This window comes from Aquarana catesbeiana, linkage group LG02 (assembly GCF_042186555.1).
Source record: "Aquarana catesbeiana isolate 2022-GZ linkage group LG02, ASM4218655v1, whole genome shotgun sequence".
NCBI lineage: Eukaryota > Metazoa > Chordata > Amphibia > Anura > Ranidae > Aquarana > Aquarana catesbeiana.
This window is the reverse complement of record NC_133325.1, coordinates 647,880,993-647,904,345: the sequence shown is the minus strand read 5'-3', so window position 1 is coordinate 647,904,345 and position 23,353 is coordinate 647,880,993. Positions and strand designations below refer to the sequence as shown.

At 40.8% G+C, this 23,353-nt stretch overlaps 1 protein-coding gene across 1 annotated transcript in view; it reads right to left on the bottom strand.

Annotated features, from left to right (window-relative positions):
• The window catches only part of PHEX (phosphate regulating endopeptidase X-linked), a 398,049-nt gene that overhangs the window by 225,867 nt on the left and 148,829 nt on the right, over nucleotides 1-23,353 (bottom strand). The window contains exons 6-7 of the mRNA XM_073616504.1: nucleotides 20,128-20,196; nucleotides 2,426-2,542 (exon numbers count right to left, since the gene is read on the bottom strand). Of these exons, the coding sequence (XP_073472605.1) occupies nucleotides 2,426-2,542; nucleotides 20,128-20,196 (186 nt within the window). The remainder of the gene's footprint in view (nucleotides 1-2,425; nucleotides 2,543-20,127; nucleotides 20,197-23,353) is intronic.

The following is a 23,353-nucleotide window of genomic DNA, read 5'->3' as shown; positions in this document are numbered from 1 at the left end:
ACTATATACTCTGAACTGTATTATATCCTACACTGACTGTACTATATACTCTGAACTGTATTATATATGTAGTGGTACCCCATAAGGGCTGCTAGGTATTGTGGCCCACTTGTCACCCTGCCCAGCCCGGCATTCAAGTCCTCAGTCACTCTAATGCCCTGTACACACGGTCGGACATTGATCGGACATGCTGACAACAAAATCCATGGATTTTTTCCGACGGATGTTGGCACAAACTTGTCTTGCATACACACGGTCACACAAAGTTGTCGGAAAATCTGATCGTTCTGAACGCGGTGACGTAAAACACATACGCTGGGACTATAAACGGGGCAGTAGCCAATAGCTTCCATCTCTTAATTTATTCTGAGCATGCGTGGCACTTTGTGCATCAGATTTGTGTACACACGATCAGAATTTCCGACAACGGATTTTGTTGTCGGAAAATTTTATAGCAAGCTCTCAAACTTTGTGTGTCGGAAATTCCTATGGAAAATGTGTGATGGAGCCTACACACGGTCGGAATTTCCGACAACAATGTCCTATCACACATTTTCCATCGGAAAATCCTATCGTGTGTACAGGGCATAAGGCAATGAACAGTTCATTGGCTTTGTTTTTTTTTTTTTTAATGAGGGGATTGAACTTGGATGGGGTATAGGAAGTATGGGATGCCCAGTGGATTTTAGAACAATCAATTGGGACGACTTTTAGAACAAATAATTGGAACAACTTATATACGATCCAGTATATACAGATTTTTCTTCCTCCATCACAACTCTTACTGCAGACCATTACCCCTCAGCTCCTCCAGCACTCTACATGCTTGAGCTCCCAGGCACAGCTAGCACTGCATGGCTAGGCCTGACACTGGCTCACCCAAGCCTTAGCAACTGCCTTTTGCAGGCAGGAACCATGGGCCCCCCTTCAGTGTAGTAAAGAACCGTATTATATATATACTATAGGGACTGCACTATATATTCTGAACTGTATTATATATACTATATGAACTGCACTATATACTCTGAACTGTATTATATATACTATACGGACTGCACTATACACTCTGAACTGTATTATATATACTACACTGACTGCACTATATACTCCGAACTGTATTATATATACTACATTTACTGCACTATATACTCTGAACTGTATTATTTATACTATACCAACTGCACTATATACTTTGAACTGTATTATATATACTATACGGACTGCACTATATACTCTGAACTGTATTATATATACTACACTGACTGCACTATATACTTTGAACTGTATTATACATACTACACAGACTGCACTATATACTCTGAACTGTATTATATATACACTACACTGACTGTACTATATACTCAGAACTGTATTATATATACTATACGGACTGCACTATATACTCTGAACCGTAATATTTATGCTATACAGACTGCACTATATACACTATACAGACTGCACTATATAATCTGACCTGTATTATATATACAGTACTACACGGACTGCACTATATACTCTGAACTGTATTATATATCTGCATTGCAACTTATATATCACCATTAGAGTTGCTGCAGTTTTATTTGTGATTTATTTATTTCTTTGAAAGCGCTTTTTTTTCCCCTGAACTGTATTATATATACTACACGGCCTGCACTATATACTCTGAAGTGTATTATATATATACTACACTAATTGCACTATATACTATGAACTGTATCATATATATATATATATATATATATATATATATATATATATATATATATATATATATATATATATATGTGTGTATATATATATATATATATATATATATATATATATATATATATATATACTACACTGACTGACTGCACACTACACTAACTACCTGCCTAATCTCCATTCATTCACTATATACGGCTGCCATGCAAGCAGCAGTCATATATAGTGTGGGGCGTGGACTTAGCCCCTGGGCCATGATTGGCCAAAGGCACCCTGCTTTTGGCCAATCATGGCTCTCACAGCACATCGCGCTGTGATGGGCCAAAGCATGCAGGTAAGGTGCATGCTTTAGCCAATCAGCAGCCATCAATGCACTGCGATCTCACAGTGCATTATGAGACGCTCTGCGGAGGGTGAACCCGCCGCAAGTGCCCCATATGTTTGTTTGTTCTATAAAAAACACCCTATGTTTTGACTCGAACATCGGGACCATCCCTAATCTCAGGATCTCACAGCTGCAGGTGATGGATGGTGAGGATGCTATTAGAACCTTCTTTTCACTTTTGGGACTGTTTTTTCTTCATTGGTGTTTGACTCAACACTTTTTAGTACAACTGCTTGTATGAATTACTTTCAAAATATTACATACATTTTAGCAATTTTTTACAATATTTTGTCTCTGGAAGGCATAATTTATAAAGCTTGTTTTATGATGACTTACCTGAGCAAGTTTTGTTTCCAGGTCAATCAAAGCTTTCATATCAATTTCTGCTCTTGTTTTGTTGGCACCAAGAAAAACTGATACATCAACCATGAAACTGAATAAGGATTCTCTATACTATAGAAGGAAAACATATATTTCAATTTGACATATATTAAAGATGTTCTTTAGACAAAATAGAGGTTTAAGCATAAGATACATACAGGGGACATTAATTGGCTCAATACAATTTTTCATCCAGACTTTGCTGTCATACATCTGGTGAACTGAGAACCCCTGCTTGTGATACAGCAGAACTACTTTCAAATACAACCACAGCAGGAAAAATCCCACAAAATTTGCTGCAATGCAGTGCATATTCCTGAGATTTTGGGCACCCAGCTTTCCAAAACATACATGCTTAGTGTTAAATGTCCATAGAAGAGAAATAGAGATTCATGGAGTGATTTATGGATATGGAGTGATCGCTATTTGGGTACAGCGTCATATGACTGCACAATTCTCAGTTAAAATAATGGAGTGCCGTAGCGCAAAAAATGGCCTGGTCATGAAGGGGGTAAATCTTCTAGAGGTCAAGTAGAACTAAAGGCAAAACATTTTTTTTTTTCATTTTAGATAGAGTAAGAGAGGGTTATACAGTGCCTTGCAAAAGTATTCACCCCCTTGGCATTTTTCATGTTTTATTGCCTCACAACCTGGAATTAACATGGATTGTTTGAAGATTTGCATCATTTAATTTACAGAACATGCCCACAACTTTGAAGATGTTTTTTTTTTTTATTGTGAAGCAAACAACAAATAGGACAAAATAACAGAAAAGGGCAATGTGCATAACTATTCACCCCCCTAAAGTCAACACTTTGTAGAGACACCTTTTGCGGCTATCACAGCTCCAAGTTGCTTTGGATAAGTCTCTATGAGCTTGCCACATCTTACCACTGGGATTTTTGCCCATTCCTCCTTGTAAAACTGCTCCAGCTCCTTCAAGTTGGATGGTTTACACTTGTGAACCGTAATCTTTAAGTCTGACCACAGATTTTCTATTGGATTGAGGTCTGGGCTTTGACTAGGCCATTCCAACACATTTACATGTTTCCCCTTAAACCACTCAAGTGTTGCTTTAGCAGAGTGTTTGAGGTCATTGTCCTGCTGGAAAGTGAACCTCCATCCTAGCCTAAAATCACACACAGAGTGGTACAGGTTTTGCTCAAGAATATCCCTGTATTTAGCACCATCCATCTTTCCCTCAACTCTGACCAGTTTCGCAGTCCTGACTACTGAAAAACATCCCCACAGTATGATGCTGCCACCACCATGTTTCACTGTGGGGTGGTGTTCTTTGGGTGATGCGATGTGTTGGGTTTGTGCCAGACATAGCGTTTTCTTTGATGGCCAAAAAGTTCAATTTTAGTCTCATCAGACCAGAGCACCTTCCACCATACATTTTGGGAGTCTCCAGTATGCCTTTTCACAAACTCAAAATGTGCCATTTTGTTTTTTGCTGAAAGTAATGGCTTTCTTCTGGCCACTCTGCCATAAAGCCCGACTCTATGGAGCGTACGGCTTATTGTTGTCCTACAGTATGTACAGATACTCCAGTCTCTGGTGTGGAACTCTGCAGCTCCTCCAGGGTTACCTTAGGTCTCTGTGCTGCCTCTCTAAATAATGCCCTCCTTTCCCGGTCCCTGAGTTTTGGTGTGCGGGCGTCTCTTGGCAGGTTTGCTGTTGTGCCATGTTCTTTCCATGGTTATGATAGATTTGATGGTGCTCCTAGGGATCATCAAAGATTTGGATATTTTTTTATAACCTAACCCTGATTTGTACTTCTCAACAACATTGTCCCTTACTTGTTTGGAGAGTTCCTTGGTCTTTATGGCAGTGTTTGGTTTGTGGTGCATCTTGCTTAGGTGTTGCAGCCCCTGGGGCCTTTCTAAAAGGTGTGTATATGTAATGACAGATCATGTGACACTTAGATTGCACACAGGTGGACATCATTTCACTAATTATGTGACTTCTGAAGGTAACTGGTTGCACCAGAGCTTTTTATGGGATTCATAACAAAGGAGGTGAATACATATGCACATGCCAATTATCAGTTTTTTATTTCTGAAAAATAGTTTTATGTATATATTTTTCTAATTTTACTTCTCCAACTTAGACTATTGTGTTCTGCTCCATTACATATAATTCAGATTAAAAAAAACATTGAACTAAAGGCTGTAATGTAACAAAATAGGTAAAAAGCATATCCTAACCTGTCAGGTTATTTTGACCATATGTGTCCCACTGGGGGGATTTCCCTTCCCCTTCTGTCTCATAGCCAAAACAGGAAGTGAGTGGAAATCCCTTCAAAGTGAGGAAATTCCTGGTTGTCACCAGAACTAGTGTTCCCATTGGAAGTTTTCCCCTCTATTACTTTTCTGGGATGGGACTACCTGAGAATTAGAGATTTTCTTTTACTTTCACTTTCAATAATAATGATAAACAGGACAAATAGAGAGAATGAATCTCCCTAATGAGGATGCATCTCCCTAATGAGGGAACAGACAGCAATAAAAGCTTCTAAACACTGGAAATCTTGCGAGCTACCATAAACAAATATTCAATTCTTATGTAGAAAGCTGCTAGCACTGATCACGTCCCATAAGGCTAAAAGTAAAAGAAAAAGTGCTGCGCTAACTTATATTAATAAATTATTTCCTGTGTATTTCTACATATATATATATATATATATATATATATTTTTTTTATATATATACACACACACTCTAGACTATATCTGTAGTAAACCACGTACATAAAGTCTTCTAGTGACACCACTAATTAACAAAAAAGTGACTCTGTGCAACAATATAGTATAACATGTAAACTATTAATTATTCCCTCTGCCTTTCCATGTATACACACTCTGAAATCTGTCTATAAAAGACCACATACATAAGGTGCTTTAGTGACACAACTTATTATCAATAAGGTGACTCCATGCAACAATAAAGTGCAATATGTGAAGTAATATTATAATATCATCATCTGTCATACAAATAGAAATCCTATATATATGTGCTCAAATTATATTCACAAACGTGTTCCCATGCACCACAAAGTGCTATGTTGATTGATTCACAAAATGACATGCATTAATATCAAATTATATAAAAAGTCCATTCAAAATTCAAAATCCAAAACAGCTGGTGATAGCAAACGTGTCCTTGTGTCCACTCAGGTGCTCCCCCTTCAGTATGTGTGCTCACCTTAGAGCGTATGTCCCTGCAATTAAGCGTGGTAAGAACACGCATATGAACCACCTCTGAGTTCAGTGATTGTGTTGGGATCCTGGACTGGTTGCTGATAGCATTTTCCACATGCACATGAATGTCCTCCAGATGAAGCCACATGTGAGGTGGTGAAACTAGTAGAGGTGGAGCCTGGCGATGGAACCTTGTCGCAAACGAGTGAGACCTTTTGATGTATCATTCATGTTTTTTACTAGCTGGGGTGGAGAGGTTTAATCCCTTGGATACTGCACTATTGGAGGCACTTTCTTTTTTTCTATGTACTGTTGAAATTATCGGTGGCCAATGTGAATTGCATTGGATCGAAGTTTGAAGCAGCACAGTGGAAGGAACCCCCATCAGATTGGGACCATTATCTGGGTCTTGAAAGTCCATTAGAGGTCAGCAAGGACCAACAAGGTTTTCCTGAAGGGATTGTTGCACATAGTGCAAGGCGTGTTTGACCCCCTTAGGGTCTTGTAAGGAGGTGAGCGTTTGTTGCATCTGGTGGCGGGAGCACTATGAACACAGAGGTTGTGTGAAGTAAAGAAGTACTTTGCATCTCTTTGCATGCTAAACAGAGGAAATTATCACAATAATATTGGACTTGCTTGTTTTAACATATTTTATTACACATCACTTTCACCATTCTCTGTGGATTTGCTTATTATTGTTGCAGCGCTGTGACATTTTTATTTTATTTACTGTTTTTTCTGTGGGAGCACTTTAGTGACAGCAGCAGCATTTCTGGTTGTTTTTATTTATATTTATTAATTTTATAGCATAATAGCGCGCAACTACTTCATTTTCAATATGTATTTGGTTTACTACAGATATAGTCTAGAGTGTGTATATATGTAGAAATACACAGGAAATAATTTATTAATATAAGTTAGTGAAGCACTTTTTTCTTTTACTTATAAGCAATAAAAGCTTGACAGGGGTTCTAATCCCTCTACACTCTATCCAAAACTAAAAAAATAGTTTTGTCTTTAGATATATGGTATGCCTTGGCCTGAACACATTGTTGTTATTTGGAACTGTTATCCAAAGAATAGGTAGTGGAGTCACTTTTGTGGACTTTTTTACTTTTATGTGGAGCAACAAATTGTCTTGAGAATTTTGGACCATGTTTTGATGCTGTGTCACTAAGATTTATTCACATAGCGAGTATATCTGTTTTTTCATTAATGATGAGTTGACGTGTGTGTGTAACATTTTTGAGAGTGGGTTTCAGTGGTTTATGCCATATAAGTGGTAGTTGCGTGAAATGCAATCAGTATAATATGACTATTTCTGTGCTAAATACCAGGTTGGCTTAGATTTAGTCTTCTAATATATGACTCCCAGTTTCCCGATTCCATAACTTGAATTTTTAAGTTGCATACTAAAAGAGTTCTGCTTTTAGAGGAATCTTTAGCCCAATAATAATGGACAGGATGACAATACTGGCTATTATTTTAGGCTAGTGAATTTAATGCAAAGAAATCTGTCAGTTTTGCAGATTTAGAAGGTACAGGAAACAAACTCATATTAAATGACAAATGTGTAGGTGGTGTCCTAGAAAGTGTTGTACTGTATAACTTAGTTGTTGTTACAGAAACGTTTCACAGTTTTACTAACTTGCAAGTTGCAATGAATGAAATCACACAGTAAATCTATTAATTGTGCTTTTAAGCTTTACATATTTGGTGTGCACCCTCCCTTAGCGTCAACTTTGTTTTTTATTTTTTTTGGGGGGGCAGTAAGTCTTGTACTGCTAATGTATAGAAAATGTTTATTCTTACTATTTCCCTGCTTTTACATGTTCCCTTTTAATTGAGTTTTAGATGAGCATACATTATTATTATTGTCATAATTATCAGGAATATTATTATTCTCTTGGAGTTGCAGCTTGATACAATTTATAGAAGATGATAGTGAGTTTTACATATTGTGAGAAAACAGTAAAGATAAATAAATGACTACATTTAGATAAAAGACTTTCCAGGGATTTTAAACTCTACTTGCAGCAGAATATATTCCTTGTCATTTCACAGTATTGACTAAGATATAAAGATCCTCCAACCTTTCCTTTCCTTCATCCAAGGCCATTTGTCAACTACAAAAGAGTTTTTGAATGACTCCTACTAAGCTACAATGAACAAATGCAATCAGATAAAAGCACTCATGATTTATACAGTCATGATGTTTGAAAGTTACTGTTGATTACAATGACTGGATGTTCAAAAACTTTCAAATGCCATTAATCTTCTTCATCTATCAAATTAGCTACGTTTCAAATGGAAGAAGAATTGTTCTCTTAAAGTAAAATTGTAATGTGTTTTTATTAAAAAATAAATAAAAAATCTGTGATCCCAAATGAACTATATATGGTAAAATAAAAATATTATAGGTGTCAAAAGATATATTTAATCATTTATTAAAGTTACATCAATCAGTACAACTATAGCAGTTGTTACAGAACTTTTTACTCCTGGCAGTAGGCATAGTTTTAAGTTCTGTGGAATTTTTTGTGATAACAGTGATGGCACATTTTATAGAATCAAGCACAGATGAGCTAATTCATGAAGGCTGGAGCAAAAACTAAACAGTTTACCCAAAGCAAGCAAAAGGGTCCTCTAAAGTGACCATGTCACTTCCATAAAATAATCCAGGTGGCTGCTCCCTATAATAAAAGAGGGTGAATACATATACACTATATTACCAAAAGTGTTGGGACGCCTGCCTTTACACCCACATGAACTTTAATGGCATCCCAGTCTTAGTCCATAGGGTTTAATATTGAGTTGGCCCACCCTTTGCAGCTATAACAGCTTCAGCTCTTTTGGGTAGGCTATCCACAAGGTTTAGACATGGATGAGCCAGTTTGGGGTGGAGAAACTTGACTGGCCTGCACAGCGTCCTGACCTCAACCCGATAGAACACCTTTGGGATGAATTTAAGCGTAGACTGCGAGCCAGGCCTTTTCATCCTTATTAGTGCCTGACCTCACAAATGCGCTTCTGGAAGAATGGTCAAACATTCCCATAGACACACTCCTAAACCTTGTGGACATCCTTCCCAGAAGAGTTGAAGCTGTTATAGCTGCAAAGGGTGGGCCAACTCAATATTGAACCCTGCAGACTATATTTGAGATGCCATGAAAGTTCATGTGCATGTAAAGGTAGGTGACCCAATACTTTTGGTAATATATTGTATCTCTGGCAGACACCAAGACCAGTGGCGTCTCCAGCTTTCAAATTTAGGGGGGGCACATGGGGGGACAGGGACAAAAGTAGGGGGGCAACTATAAAATGCATATATATATATATCTATATATATAGATATAGATATATATATAGATATAGATATATATATATATCTATATCTATATATATAGATATAGATATATATATATATCTATATATATATAGATATATATCTATATCTATATCTATATATATATATATAGATATAGATATAGATATATATCTATATCTATATATATATACTGTATTTATTGGCGTATAACACTCACTTTTTCACCCTAAAAATTGGGTGCAAATAGCACGTGCGTGTTATACGCCAATACTTCAATTTTAGATGCCTCGGAGGGGACAGGGAGGGGGGCGGGATGAGCGCTGTCAGATTACATACAGTGAGAATCTCCTGTTTACTTGGCGGCCTCTGTAATAGGAAGTCCCGTCTCCTGGGCCGCCATTGGACCACTGTTCTGTCTATCATAGGAGATTCTCACTGTATATAATATTTCGGCGCTCGTCCCGCTCCCCTCCCCGTCCCCTCTAGGCTGCAAATGGGCATCGATCAGGCTGCACTGATGGCAATGGTGAGGCTGCTGCATTGATGGCAATGGTGAGGCTGCTGCATTGATGTGGACTGATGAGGTCGCATTGATGGCACTTGTGAGACTGCAGATGGGCATTAATGGGGCTGCATTGGTGGCAATGGTGAGACTGCAGATGGGCACTGACCCTTATTTTGCTTCAAAGTTCCCTATTTAAATTTTTTTTTTTTCCCTGAAACTTCCCTCTTAAAATTAATGTGCGTGTTATACACCTGTGCGTGTTATATGCCGATAAATACGGTATATATCCTGGGGCCCTTTACTATGACCCCACAACGGGCCCTTTCACATGTTCTGCAGTGAGCTCCCTTCCTACTGTATTGGGGTCCCCCAGGGTGGCAGAAAACAAGAGATCTATGTCACCAGCATATCAAGAAAATATAAGAATCCAAAGCAGTGGGAGAACTATCAGGGTTGCAAAGGTTGTCTTGCCTCCGGGCCCTGGTGTTCTGCCACTGTGGGGTTCCCCAGCCTCCTCTTGCTGTCCTGCCCCTGCTATTGACAGCTCTGGTCTGGCATCTCTTGGAATTTACAGGCTGGTCCTCCTGTCCTAAGGACGGGAGAAATCAGTCTGTTTTTTCAGTAACTGAAAGTCCTGGTGGAGTCCTTCCTGCAACTCGCTCTTCTCCCTGCCAATGAGGATGCAGGTGAAGGAGCAGATCAGGCGGCCGTGGTTGTGTGAACGCTCGCATTATGCAGTGTCAGCGAGCAGGGGAAGGGGGGAGGAATCACCCTCAGGAGCTGACTGGGGACTCTCTCCCTCTTAGACATTGATTTTTTGTAAAAAAAAAAAAAAAAATTTTTTTTTTTGGGGGGGGGGGGGCACATGGTGGGGCACAGAATAATGTTGGGGGGGTCAGGGCCCCCTCTGGCCCCCCCCTAGGGTCGCCATTGACCAAGACCATTCTTTGCTTTCTTGCAGAGCTACCAGAAGCATGACTATGTGACACTTTCAGTGTGTTGGATAGCATATCCCCAGCTGGGTTCAGGCTACTATGTTACTAAAGGACTCAACAGCCAGTAGAAGGAACCATATCCCCAAGGAGGAGACACTCTATGCAGCACACCTAGAAGTCTAATGTCTGCTCAGCAAGCAGCTTTTAAATTTAGTTTGGCATTTCTTAGGGTATCCATAGATGGCCAGACCTTTTTAAGAGAGCTGACTATATTTATTTATGTATCGCTACTCCCATAGGAGCTGCAGAGTTACTGTACATGTCTTCCCAAAACCTGCCCTGCAGCCAGGTACATAATAGACTCATTCACTCTTTCTTCAAGGACCAGTCACAGGTATGTTGTTTTTGTGGTTTTCTATTTTTGGAGAACTTGGGTAGGGTTGAGGGATGTGGTGGGATACTCCAAGAATAAGAACTATGAACAACTTGAGGACATGGTCATCCTTTCTAAGCAAGCTATAATGAAGTCCGGGCTTAAAACAAACAGCAGACTTCAGCTTAAGTAGTAGTAGTAAGAGCCACAAAAGCAAAGTCCCTTTCAAATAGGAGATTATCTGGACAGAGCTCTTCAGGACACCACCGGGTGTTCCCTTTAAAAGACCCATAGCGGACTATAAGGGACAGAGAAGTAGCTAGAGCACAAGGTCCCCAAGATTGATCAGTGTCTGTTATCACAAGGCCCAATGACAGATGTATATAATTAAAATATACGTACTCCTTTTTTAACAAATAAAGTGCAACGTTTATTATAAAGTGCTAGTTTATGAGGACACCTCCAAAATTCACATGCATTAAACAAATAAATATAGAACAGATGTAACAACAAAATAATTTAACCTGTATGCTATACTAACAAAAAAAAAACGTGTGATAATGGTTCAATGCAGACTCACTGTGCCCATCATTGCAGACTCACTGTGCCCATTAATGCAGACTCACTGTCCTCATCAATTTGGCTCACTGTGCCCATTACCGCAGCCTCACTATGCCCATCAATGCAGACTCACTTTGCCCATCAATGCAGCCTCCCTGTGCCCATCATTGCAGACTCACTGTGCCCATCATTGCAGACTCACTGTGCCCATCAATAGAGCCTCACAGTGCCCATAATTATAGCCTCACTTTGCCCATCATTGCAGACTCACTGTGCCCATGAAATGTAGACTCACCTGTGCCCATCATTGCAGCCTCACTGTTCCCATTATTGCAGCCTCACCATGTCCATTATTGCAGCCTCACTGTGCCCATCGTTACAAACTCACTATGCCCACCAATGCAGCCTCACTGTGCCCATCATTGCAGCCTCACTGTGCCCATCATTGCAGACTCACTGTGCCCATGAAATGCAGACTCACCTGTGCCCATCATTGCAGCCTTACTGTGCTGTGCCCATCAATGCAGCCTCACTGTTCCCATTATTTCAGCCTCGCCATGTCCATTATTGCAGTCTCACTGTGCCCATCATTACAAACTCACTATGCCCACCAATTCAGCCTCACTGTGCCCATCATTGCAGCCTCACTGTGCTCATCATTGCAGCCTCAATGTGCCCATCAATGCAGCCTCACTGTGCCCATCATTGCAGACTCCTTGTGCCCATGAAATGCAGACTCACCTGTGCCCATGAAATACAGCCTCACTGTGCCCATCAATGCAGCCTCACTGTGCTCATCATTGCAGACTCACTGCACCCATCAATGCAGACTCACTGTGCCCATCTTTGCACCCTTACTGTGCCCATCATTGCAGCCTCACTGTGTCCAACAGTGCAGATTCACTGTGGCCATGAAATGCAGCCTCACTTTGCCCATCATTGCAGACTCACTGTGCCCATCATTGCAGACTCACTGTGCCCATGAAATGTAGACTCAATATGCCCATCATTGCAGACTCACTGTGCTCATGAAATGCAGACTCACTTGTGCCCATGAAATGCAGACTCCCTATGCCCATGAAATGCAGACTCACTGTGCCCATGAAATGCAGACTCATTGTGCCCATGAAATGCAGCCTCACTGTGCCCATCAATGCAGCCTCACTGTGCCTATCAATGCAGCCTCACTGTTCCCATCAATGCAGACTCACTGTGCCCATCAATGCAGCCTCACTGTGCCCATCATTGCAGACTCACTGTGCCCATGAAATGCAGCCTCACTGTGCCCATCATTGCAGACTCACTGTGCCCATCATTGCAGCCTCACTGTGCCCATCCTTGCAGACTCACTGCAGACATCATTGCAGGCTCACTGTGCCCATGAAATGCAGACTCACTGCACCCATCTTTGCAGACTCATTGTGCCCATGAAATGCAGACTCACCATGCCCATGAAATGCAGACTCACTGTGCCCATGAAATGCAGACTCACTTGTGCCCATGAAATGCAGACTCACTTGTGCCCATGAAATGCAGACTCACATGTGCCTGGACCACACATGGAGCTTGGGTCTGCAACGTTCGGCGGCTGATCACTGTAACAAAGTCCCGCCTTCTAGACCGGCTTCTGTGAAAGATGGAACACTGGTCCAATGCCAGGAAATTGAATCAGTGTTCCGCCTATTACAGCAGCCAGTCTAGGAGGCGGGACTTTGTTACAGTGGCCGACCGTCGAACATTGCAGTGTATGAGGCACACAAGAGGAGGAGGGAGGGGAGGACTCTGCACCTGAGCCTCCCAGGATTGGCCCTGGGCACCGCTGCAGCCACAGCACAAGGGAGAATGGCATTCCTGCTGTGGAAAAGTACAGGAACGCTGTTCCTATGCATTCCTGCATGACCTGAGCCCTGCAGCTCCCCTCATTTAGCTTCTTCTAAACACCTGGGTCTCAGCATTCCTCCCGTCAGGTCACTCACTTGAGACTCTCCAACAGCAGCTTCTGCCTTGGAGGGCACTCTGGGGCAAGACACAAAGCACTCTGTGCTCCCAGACTGTATGCAGTCTCCCAGCATGTCATCAGAGCCTGCCTATCTGGGATAGGCTGGGGCTGCATCCATATTCATGCTGCCACCTGCATAACTCCACACCTATCATCCAGAAACTTCTAAAGTTCCCTGGATACAGAAGGAGCTATCCAGCAGACTGGTAGCAGCGGAGCACACAGAGCAGACCTGACTAAACAATTACAGCTTACTGAGTGCAGTGAGCAAAACTATGCTTTTTATCTTACCCAAAATTACAGCCACACTGAGTACAGTGGGGCAATTAAACGTTCCTATCAAAAAACACACACTAAAGCTTACAGTACTTAACTATCTAAGCACCTACCTAGGAGGGTGCTACATTAATTTGCATTGCTACAACACTGGGATCCACTGGGACATTTATCCACAACTATCATTCTATCAGGATGCTTTTTTTCAGCGGGAACGTGGGGGAAAGCAGTTCCGGCACCTCTTGGACTGACTGTATGTAATGGCAAGGGGTGCTGGGGTGTGCTGCAGGGTATTGATGCTCACTGCTGGGGATCTATTTTTGCAAGGGGGGTCTATTGTTGCTGGGGAGGTCTATTGTTGCTGGGGGGGGGTCTTAGATTGCTGGGGTCAGTTGTTACTAAAAGAGATCTACTGTTGGGGGAGGGGTCTATTGTTGATGGCAGCCAGACAAACTATTAATGCTGGCTGTGCAGAGATCTGTTGATGCTGCGGGGAGTCTATTGTTGCTGGCTGTTAGGGGGATCTATTGTTGCTGGCTGCAGGGGATCTATTTTACTGCTTTTCTTGATATCATTACCAAATTCCATACAAATTACTTAGCACCTGAAAATGATACTTGGTTCTATATTGTCTAAAAGGGACGGTACTGGGAGGTGGGTAGGAGCGGAGAAAAGGGGTGACTCACAAAGGGGGAGTTCTTGCACCTATTGTCTGAGAAAAAAAAGCCCTGGTTAAAACCACTGCAAACATCAGACTGTTTTAACATATTAAAAGTTCTATTAATCCATCCACAGATGGGTGATGAACATCATAAACTTTTGACCGGTTACTTTAAAGGTGCACCACGAGGATGAAGCAACAACTTATAATGAAGTGCGCAGCATTTGGATCTAGTCAGCTGAGTCACTACAGCCAATAATTTGAAGGAACTTAAAACCCAGCCCACTTTTTTATAAAAGAGTGGACCTTGCAGCAGCTATATAGTCAATGTATGTTGGAGCCGTTAGGAATAGCATTGGTACATGTCCAATGTGTGTGGCTTCCCAAGCTTTTCTTTGATAATGGCTTATTTAACAGCTTTTGGAATAGCCCCAATTACATAACAAGCTTCAACCCCTTTCAATGGGGTTCACCACAAAGTTTGGGAAGTTCAAGTTCAGGAATTTCAAAAAGTCTTCAAAAAACTGTTTGAAAACCAAACCTAGGCAAATTTTCTGATCCCTAGTTTTGAACCATTGACAGCAGCAGCCACCTTTAGCATGTCCGATACAGCTACACAAGACTATAGGAATGTGGGTAGGGGTACTGGAGATCTTCCAAAAGTTGTTTTTCAGCACCGACTTATATACTGTACATGGCTGTTTTCTTCTCTGCATATGCAGGAACACACTTGCTATGAATTGATACAGGAATTTTGTTTTGTGATTTGTGATGAGAGTTCTACCATAAGTGGAGGTTCATCTTTCTGCTGGCAACATTAATTTGCATTGAGGTAGGTCATTACCCTTTCTCTAGATTATTCCTTTACCCATGTCTGACATGTGTACTTATACTACTGAGATAAGTAACATATTGATATCTGCTGTATCAACCCAAACCCTGTCAAACGCTGTATTTTTTGTCTTTATTAGAATTACTAAGGCATTTTAACTGCTTACTACCTGCCCACTGTATATACAGTATATATGGACAGGCAGGACAAAAATTGTACCAGTACGTCCTTACAAAAGCCTACCTCGTGCAGTCCGATCTGTGACCACTGTGGCCACCAGACACAGACCTCTGTGCTCCACCCTGGTGCCATGTGATCAATGTGATCGATCACAGTGATCACATGGTGTAGGGCCAATCACAGTGCTCCTGTACCATGTGACAGCTGTGGCCAATCATAGCTATCACAATAGTAAACAATGACATTATAAATGGATGCCATTACACAGTGTAAACGATTGTAGTCATTGCTCTCCACTTTGCACCTGCAGCACCCACTAGAGTACAGAGCTGGAGAGGGGCTGGGTGCAGCTGGCTTCAGCTCTCAGCCACGTGTTGAGAGCCAGGGCCAGCTGTCAATCAGGCAGCTGGGTGGATCCCTAGAATATGGTTGGGATCCTTCCAGAACCTGGAACTGCTCTGTTACAGCAGCTGATAGTGGGCAATAACCCACTATCAGCTGACTCTGGATAACAGGAGCACAAAAATAAGTGCACTCCTGTGACCCAGAAGAGAAGCATGGCCCAATAATCTTTGTCCATACTTCTCTTTTAACTGGATCATGGTGAATGATAGGTTGTTTAGCATTTTAAATAGCTCACAGACTAACTTTGAAGCCGTTTAGGATCCCTGGATATGTTATATCTCACCTCTCTGACCCGCATAATTCCTACTGTACTATTTATTTTTATTTATTTCAAGTACTAATATAGTATATATATATATATATATATATATATATATATATATATATATATATATATATATATATATATATATATATATATATATATATACTAGACCATTTTACACCCCTTCCAGTTCCCCTCTACCCCCTATCCATAGGTTGTTTATAATATATCAATATGATTTCACAACATACTGTATATTGTTGTAGAAGAGATACTTTGAACTTGTGTTCAGAGGCTAAAAAAAGTTTTCATTGTCTTCCATATACGTTCTTGCTAGTACATTTCTATGTTTAAAAACACAACTTTGTATACCTAAATGAAATATTTTCCCTCACAAAAAAGTGAACTATCTGATTTGTTTTAGCACATAAATTATCGGTATTAACATGTGCATCTTTACTTTTGTTTTATAAATATTTTTATATATGTATGTTTGATAGTTTAACCACACAATAAGATTTGCACTGAAGCCAATAAAAAGGACAATTATTTTCCATGTTATTTGCATGGTGTCAAAATGTCTTGTTTATCAGATGTAATATTTCTTTAAAGTTGTTTTAAAAGCAAGAAAAAAGTAGCCTAGCTGTTCTCAAGATTGAGAAGTACAAATCGGAATTTAAGAAAAAAAAACGAATGATAGATAAAAATCAAATAAAACAGCATTCTACCTTTGTGCTGCAGCAAGGCCCACAGAAATAAAATCACTTCATTTGCTGCTAAACAGACTAGAAAAGGTTGATGGGACTTTTGCTTATGGGAGACAGAATGACCTTGCATTGTGCTTTTGATAGCATATAAAGCTGGATCAATAGCTGGCATCCACAATCAGCACCAAGGGAAGCTCATCTGTGTTTCTGCCTGCAAATTTAAGTCAACATCGGAATAGCCCTCAATATGGTCAGCAGAAACGACTTATTTTTAAAGGAACCCTGCTTTGAAAAAAAATACATTTCTGAAAATGTTCGTTGCCTGTGTGTTATGCTGTCCTACTTACATCAATACTTTCTGAGCCACTGGCCTGTAACAAGTATCCAAATCAGGAGTTCTAAATTCACTAACTGCATAATTGCTCTGGGATGAGCAAATCTATTTGGGTTCGGTTCAAAAACAGTTTTGCAAACCCTGGAATTTTGAAATGTGTAAACTTTGTGGCAAACCCTATTAAAGTCTATAGGGGCAAATCTTGTTATAAAATTTTGTCTATTTGAAGAGTTAATAAACAAGCGATTGTCAAACAAAAGACATGGGAATCTAGGCACTGTCATTGGGGGGGCATGTACCAATGTTAATGTTAATTTAATCTAGAAAGTTTTTAGCCAAAATTTGTGATTCACAAACTTCACAAATTCCAAAGATATGCAACAAGCCCTTGGTAGTGGGGAACCTGATTCTCATCCTTACTCTGGGCCAGTGACTGAGTCTGGGAATATGTTGTCAGAGGATCAGCGAGATAATTAGAGAGACAAAATTTTATGAAAGAAGACAGCGTTCATAAAATTCTCTCAACACATACAGGTGCATCTCATAAAATTAGAATATCATTAAAACGTTAATTTATTTCAGTAATTCAATTCAAAAAGTGAAACTCGTATATTGGTACGTTTGGCAGTGTGGGCAGGTGCCAAGTCCTGCTGGAAAATGAAATCAGTATATCCATAAAGCTGGTCAGCAGAGGGAAGCATGAAGTGCTCTAGAATTTCCTGGTAGAGGGCTGCACTGATGGACTTGATAAAATACAATGGACCAAAACTAGCAGGTGACATGGCTAACCAAATCATCACAGACTGTGGAAAATTATGCATTTCATTTGGAAATAAAGGTCCCAGAATCTGGAGGAAGAGTGGAGAGGCACAGAATCCAAGTTGAATGAGGTCCAGTGTTTTCACAGTCAGTGATGATTTGGGGAGCCATGTCATCTGCTGGTGTTGGTCCACTGTGTTTTATCAAGTTCAAAGTCAGCGCAGCCCTCTACCAGGAAATTCTAGAGCACTTCATGCTTACCTCTGCTGACCAGCTTTATGGAGATGCTGATTCATTTTCCAGCAGGACTTGGCACCTGCCCACATTGCCAAAAGTGCCAATACCTGGTTTAATGATCATGATATTACTGTGCATGACTGGCCAGAAAACTTGACTGACCTAAACCCCGTAGAGAATCTATGGGGTATTGTCAAGAAAAGATGAGAGACACCAGAACCAACAATGCAGACGAGCTGAAGGACGTCATCAAAGCAACCTGGGCTTCCATAACACCTCAGCAGTGCCACAGGCTGATCCACCTCCATGCCACACCGCATTGATGCAGTAATTCATGCAAAAGGAGCCCCAACCAAGTATTGAGTGCATACTTTTCAGTAAGCCAATGTTTCTGGATTAAAAATACTTTTTTTTATTGGTCTTATGCAATATTCAAGTTTTCTGAGATACTGAATTTTGGGTTTTCACTAGCTGTAAGCCATAATCATCAAAATTTTAAAAAAAGCAATGCTTTTTGAAAAGAATTACTGAAATAAATTAACTTTGTAATGATATTCTAATTTTATGTAACTAAAAGCAAATTATTTTTAATAGAGTGGAGATGGATTAAACACCTTCATCAGACTCATCTGATATGTCCTGTTTAACATTATCACCAAGAGTTAAAGTGACAGAAAATCTCAAATGTTGGGTTGTCATCAGAACAGAAACAGAGAAAAATCTTCCAGTGAGAGCACTAGTTGTGATGACTCTAGTGACATACAGGGATTTTGTCACTTTGGAGGGATTTCCTCTCATTGTCTGCTTTGGCTTTGGGACAGGAAGTGAAGGTAAATTTCCCCAAAGGGACACAGGAAAAATAAACTTACAGGAATTTTAACCCTCCCTTATTCTTTCCAAAAAAATGTGCCTTTAGTTCTACTTTAAAGTGGTTGTAAACCCTTACAGACCACTTTGACCTACAGGTAAGCCTAGAATAATGCTTACCTGTAGGTCCAAGAAATATCTCCTAAACCTACACGGTTTAGGAGATATTTGCAAAAAGACAGGCACCACTGTCTACGGCGCAGGCGCACTGAGCATGCCGCTGGTAATGGTGATATGCCTTTAGAGGCGGCTCCCATGCGCATGCGCGGGAGTGACGTCATCGTGGCTCCGGCCAATCACAGCGCCTGAACCACGATACCCGGAAAGAAGATGGACGCTCCATAGCAGAAGGGACAGCGGTGACATCGCAGGCTCCTGTGTCAGGTAAGTGACACATAATGGGCTACTATTCGATGCAGTAGTTATGCTTTACCTTTGCAGGGAAACAAAGAGGAAGTAAACCCGTCAGGGTTTACTTCCTCTTTAAGGTATGTAAACGCTTTTTTTTTTTCATTCTGGAGTAAGGGGAAGGGTTAGACCTTCTTTTCAGGGTTTTTTTGCTGTCTCTGTTCCTGCAGTTTACACCACAGCCTTCCGACACAGGGAAGATGAAGAACGTCCAGAGCCAGGATAAGGCACAGCCAGTGGAAGAGGTCACTGGCTCATCTGAAGTCAGAAGCAGAGGTTACGGAAAATGGTGTGTGAATGAGGAGGAAAGTTGGCCTTTACTTAGTTAGAAGTATTTATATCCTTTGATGATATTAGTATAGAGGTGTAACAACCTGATGGCATGTGTACAAGACCGTAAATAGACATCATGTTGCCCAAGGTATTTTTTGATATGGTGAAAGTTACAGCAGCCAGGTCCTCTCCTTTTTTTTAAGTTTACAGATTTAATGATTGAGTTTATCATAGACTTATCCATTGACTCATATTGAAGGTCTGCATTCCTATTTTCTCTCAGGTGCTGATCTGTCGCACATATTTGCTGTACTATAACAATCTACATGTATCACAGCTCCCATCATAGACTTGTACTATGAATATTACAGATCTTCAGGGCTAATATGCAGAGTGTAGGTTAATTTTGACTTTCTTGCATGTTTTAAATATTCTTGTATACCCTTTAGTTATGACTCCAATAGTAGCCTCTGGAGAAAATATTGCAGCGGACAACCCTTTGTTCCTAAAAACAGCACATTTAAGATATTAACACAGTAGCTGAACTTACTCTTTTTGCCGTTGTACTGTTGTCAAGATAATCCTCATGAGATAATAATGACAGGGATGCTTGATCAAACTGTAAATTAAAATATATGTTAAATCAATATTGTAACTTATCTACAAAAAAACTACTTTTTAAGAAAAGCATGCATAGATCAGTGAGGCATAGTTATGCAATTAAATCAAATATTGGCTTTGTATAGTGTAGTATAGTATACAGTAGTATAATATAGTATAGTACTGTAAGTATACAGCTTTGTTTTACACTATTAAGATCTAATTTGTGGAACTGGAAGCCAAGTTCCAGGGAAATATTATTTTTCTGGCAGAGTGATGAGGATTTAAAAGCAACATTGACTTTTTATTGCTATCTGTGTTCCTAATGGGCAGATTTCACTCATTTCCTATCCCAGTAATATATATATATAATATATATATATATATATATATATATATATATATATATATATATATATATATATATATATATATATATATATATATATATATATATATATATAAAAGTGTCAATATTTTGTGTGGCCACCATTATTTTCCAGCACTGCCTTAAACCTCTTGGGCATGGAGTTCACCAGAGCTTCACAGGTTGCCACTGGAGTCCTCTTCCACTCCTCCATGATGACATCACGGAGCTGGTGTATGTTAGATATCTTGCGCTCCTCCACTCTACATTTGAGGATGCCCCACAGATGCTCAATAGGGTTTAGGTCTGGAGACATGCTTGGCCAGTCCATCACCTTTACCCTCAGTTTCTTTAGCAAGGCTGTGACATTCATGGTTCCCTCAATGATCTGTAGCTCCCCAGTGCTGGCAGCTCTCATGCAGCCCCAGACCATGACACTCCCACCACCATGCTTGACTGTAGGCAGTGGCGTAGCATTGGGGGTGCAGGGGGTGCCGTTGCCCCGGGCACGACATTTAGGGGGGCGCCAGTATGTGTCAGGCGTAGGGTTGGCCTGTCTGCGATCGATCGCTCCTGAAGTCCTGCCTCCACACATGACCCCCATACGCCCAATCACAGTGCGCCGGCCGGACACTATACATGGCAGCTAGAACGCGGGGGAGAGAAGCAAAAATGTGAGCCGCCGCTGTCTCCTTCTCCTCCTATCTCCAGACCGATGCAGGCCAGGACAAGAAGGTGAGTGAGACTCCCTCTTGAGAGTCATGGTACTAACCCCGGGGGGGAAGAGAGAGAGAGACTGTAGGCAGGACAGTATAGTGTAGTATAGTGGTCAGTGTAGTGTAGTATAGTATGGTGGTCAGTGTAGTATAGTGGCCAGTGTAGTGCAGTATGGTGGTCAGTGTAGTGTAGTATAGTGGACAGTGTAGTGTAGTATGGTGGTCAGTGTAGTGCAGTATGGTGGTCAGTGTAGTGCAGTATGGTGGACAGTGTAGTGTAGTATAGTGGTTAGTGTAGTGTAGTATAGTGGACAGTGTAGTGTAGTATGGTGGTCAGTGTAGTGCAGTATGGTGGTCAGTGTAGTGCAGTATGGTGGTCAGTGTAGTGTAGTATAGTGGACAGTGTAGTGTAGTATAGTGGTCAGTGTAGTGTAGTATAGTGGTTAGTGTAGTATAGTGGACAGTGTAGTGTAGTATAGTGGTCAGTGTAGTGTATTATAGTGGTCAGTGCAGTGTAGTATAGTGGTCAGTATAGTATGGTATAGTGGTCAGTGTAGTGTAGTATAGTGGTTAGTGTAGTATAGTGGACAGTGTAGTGTAGTATAGTGGTCAGTGTAGTCTATTATAGTGGACAGTGTAGTGTAGTATGGTGTTCAGTGTAGTGCAGTATGGTGGTCAGTGTAGTGTAGTATAGTGGACAGTGTAGTGTAGTATGGTGGTCAGTGTAGTGCAGTATGTTGGTCAGTGTAGTGAAGTATAGTGGACAGTGTAGTGTAGTATAGTGGTTAGTGTAGTGTAGTATAGTGGACAGTGTAGTGTAGTATGGTGGTCAGTGTAGTGCAGTATGGTGGTCAGTGTAGTGTAGTATAGTGGACAGTGTAGTGTAGTATAGTGGTTAGTGTAGTATAGTGGACAGTGTAGTGTATTATAGTGGTCAGTGCAGTGTAGTATAGTGGTTAGTGTAGTATAGTGGACAGTGTAGAGTAGTATGGTGGTCAGTGTAGTGTAGTATAGTGGACAGTGTAGTGTAGTATAGTGGTCAGTGTAGTGTGGTATAGTGGACAGTGTAGTGTAGTATAGTGGTCAGTGTAGTGTGGTATAGTGGTCAGTGTAGTGTAGTATAGTGGTTAGTGTAGTATAGTAGTTAGTGTAGTATAGTGGACAGTGTAGTGTAGTATAGTGGACAGTGTAGTGCAGTATGGTGGTCAGTGTAGTGTAGTATAGTGGTCAGTGTAGTGTAGTAAAGTGGTTAGTGTAGTATAGTGGACAGTGTAGAGTAGTATGGTGGTCAGTGTAGTGTAGTATAGTGGACAGTGTAGTGTAGTATAGTGGACAGTGTAGTGTAGTATAGTGGTCAGTGTAGTGTGGTATAGTGGACAGTGTAGTGTAGTATAGTGGTTAGTGTAGTATAGTGGACAGTGTAGTGTAGTATAGTGGTCAGTGTAGTGTGGTATAGTGGTCAGTGTAGTGTATGTGACAGACCTAGCCGGGAGAGAGACTTTTGGAGGGGACTGTATGCTAGCCTCTTGCCGATCGATTGTGGGCCCTGGCATTTGGGGGAACGGTACCTTGAGGTGGTATTACTGTGAATTCGGGTCCTGGTCCCCCAGGACACACAGACTCTGGGGACCCTGGATTTGCCATATTGGAATAGTGACTGATCCATACCGTTGGGACTCCTACTGTTAAATGCTAATGTCATCAATTCCAGCTACCTGTCTGTTGTCTGCTAAAATGTGTATTGTAAATAAGTCTCTAGTATGGGATCTAAGAGTCATTAGATCCCCATTGTTGTTTGTGTTTAATTAACTCTGCAATTGTGATAATGTTCATTGGGGGTTCTAAGCTACAAGACGGCCAGTCTGGCCTAAAGGTCATGTCTGGGTCATCTAGGCTGTCTAAAGGGATTAGTTAATTAGCCCATGTTAATTAGGTTAATTAGGTTACAGGTGTATTGCTAGAGAATTATGAGCCGGAGGTATGCACCTCCACTGTTAGTGTATAAAAGAGCCTGTATTTTTGAATAAAGGAGATTCCTGGTTGAACTTACATACAGCCTGCCTGGTGTTTGTTCTGAGTAGGGATGAGCTTCG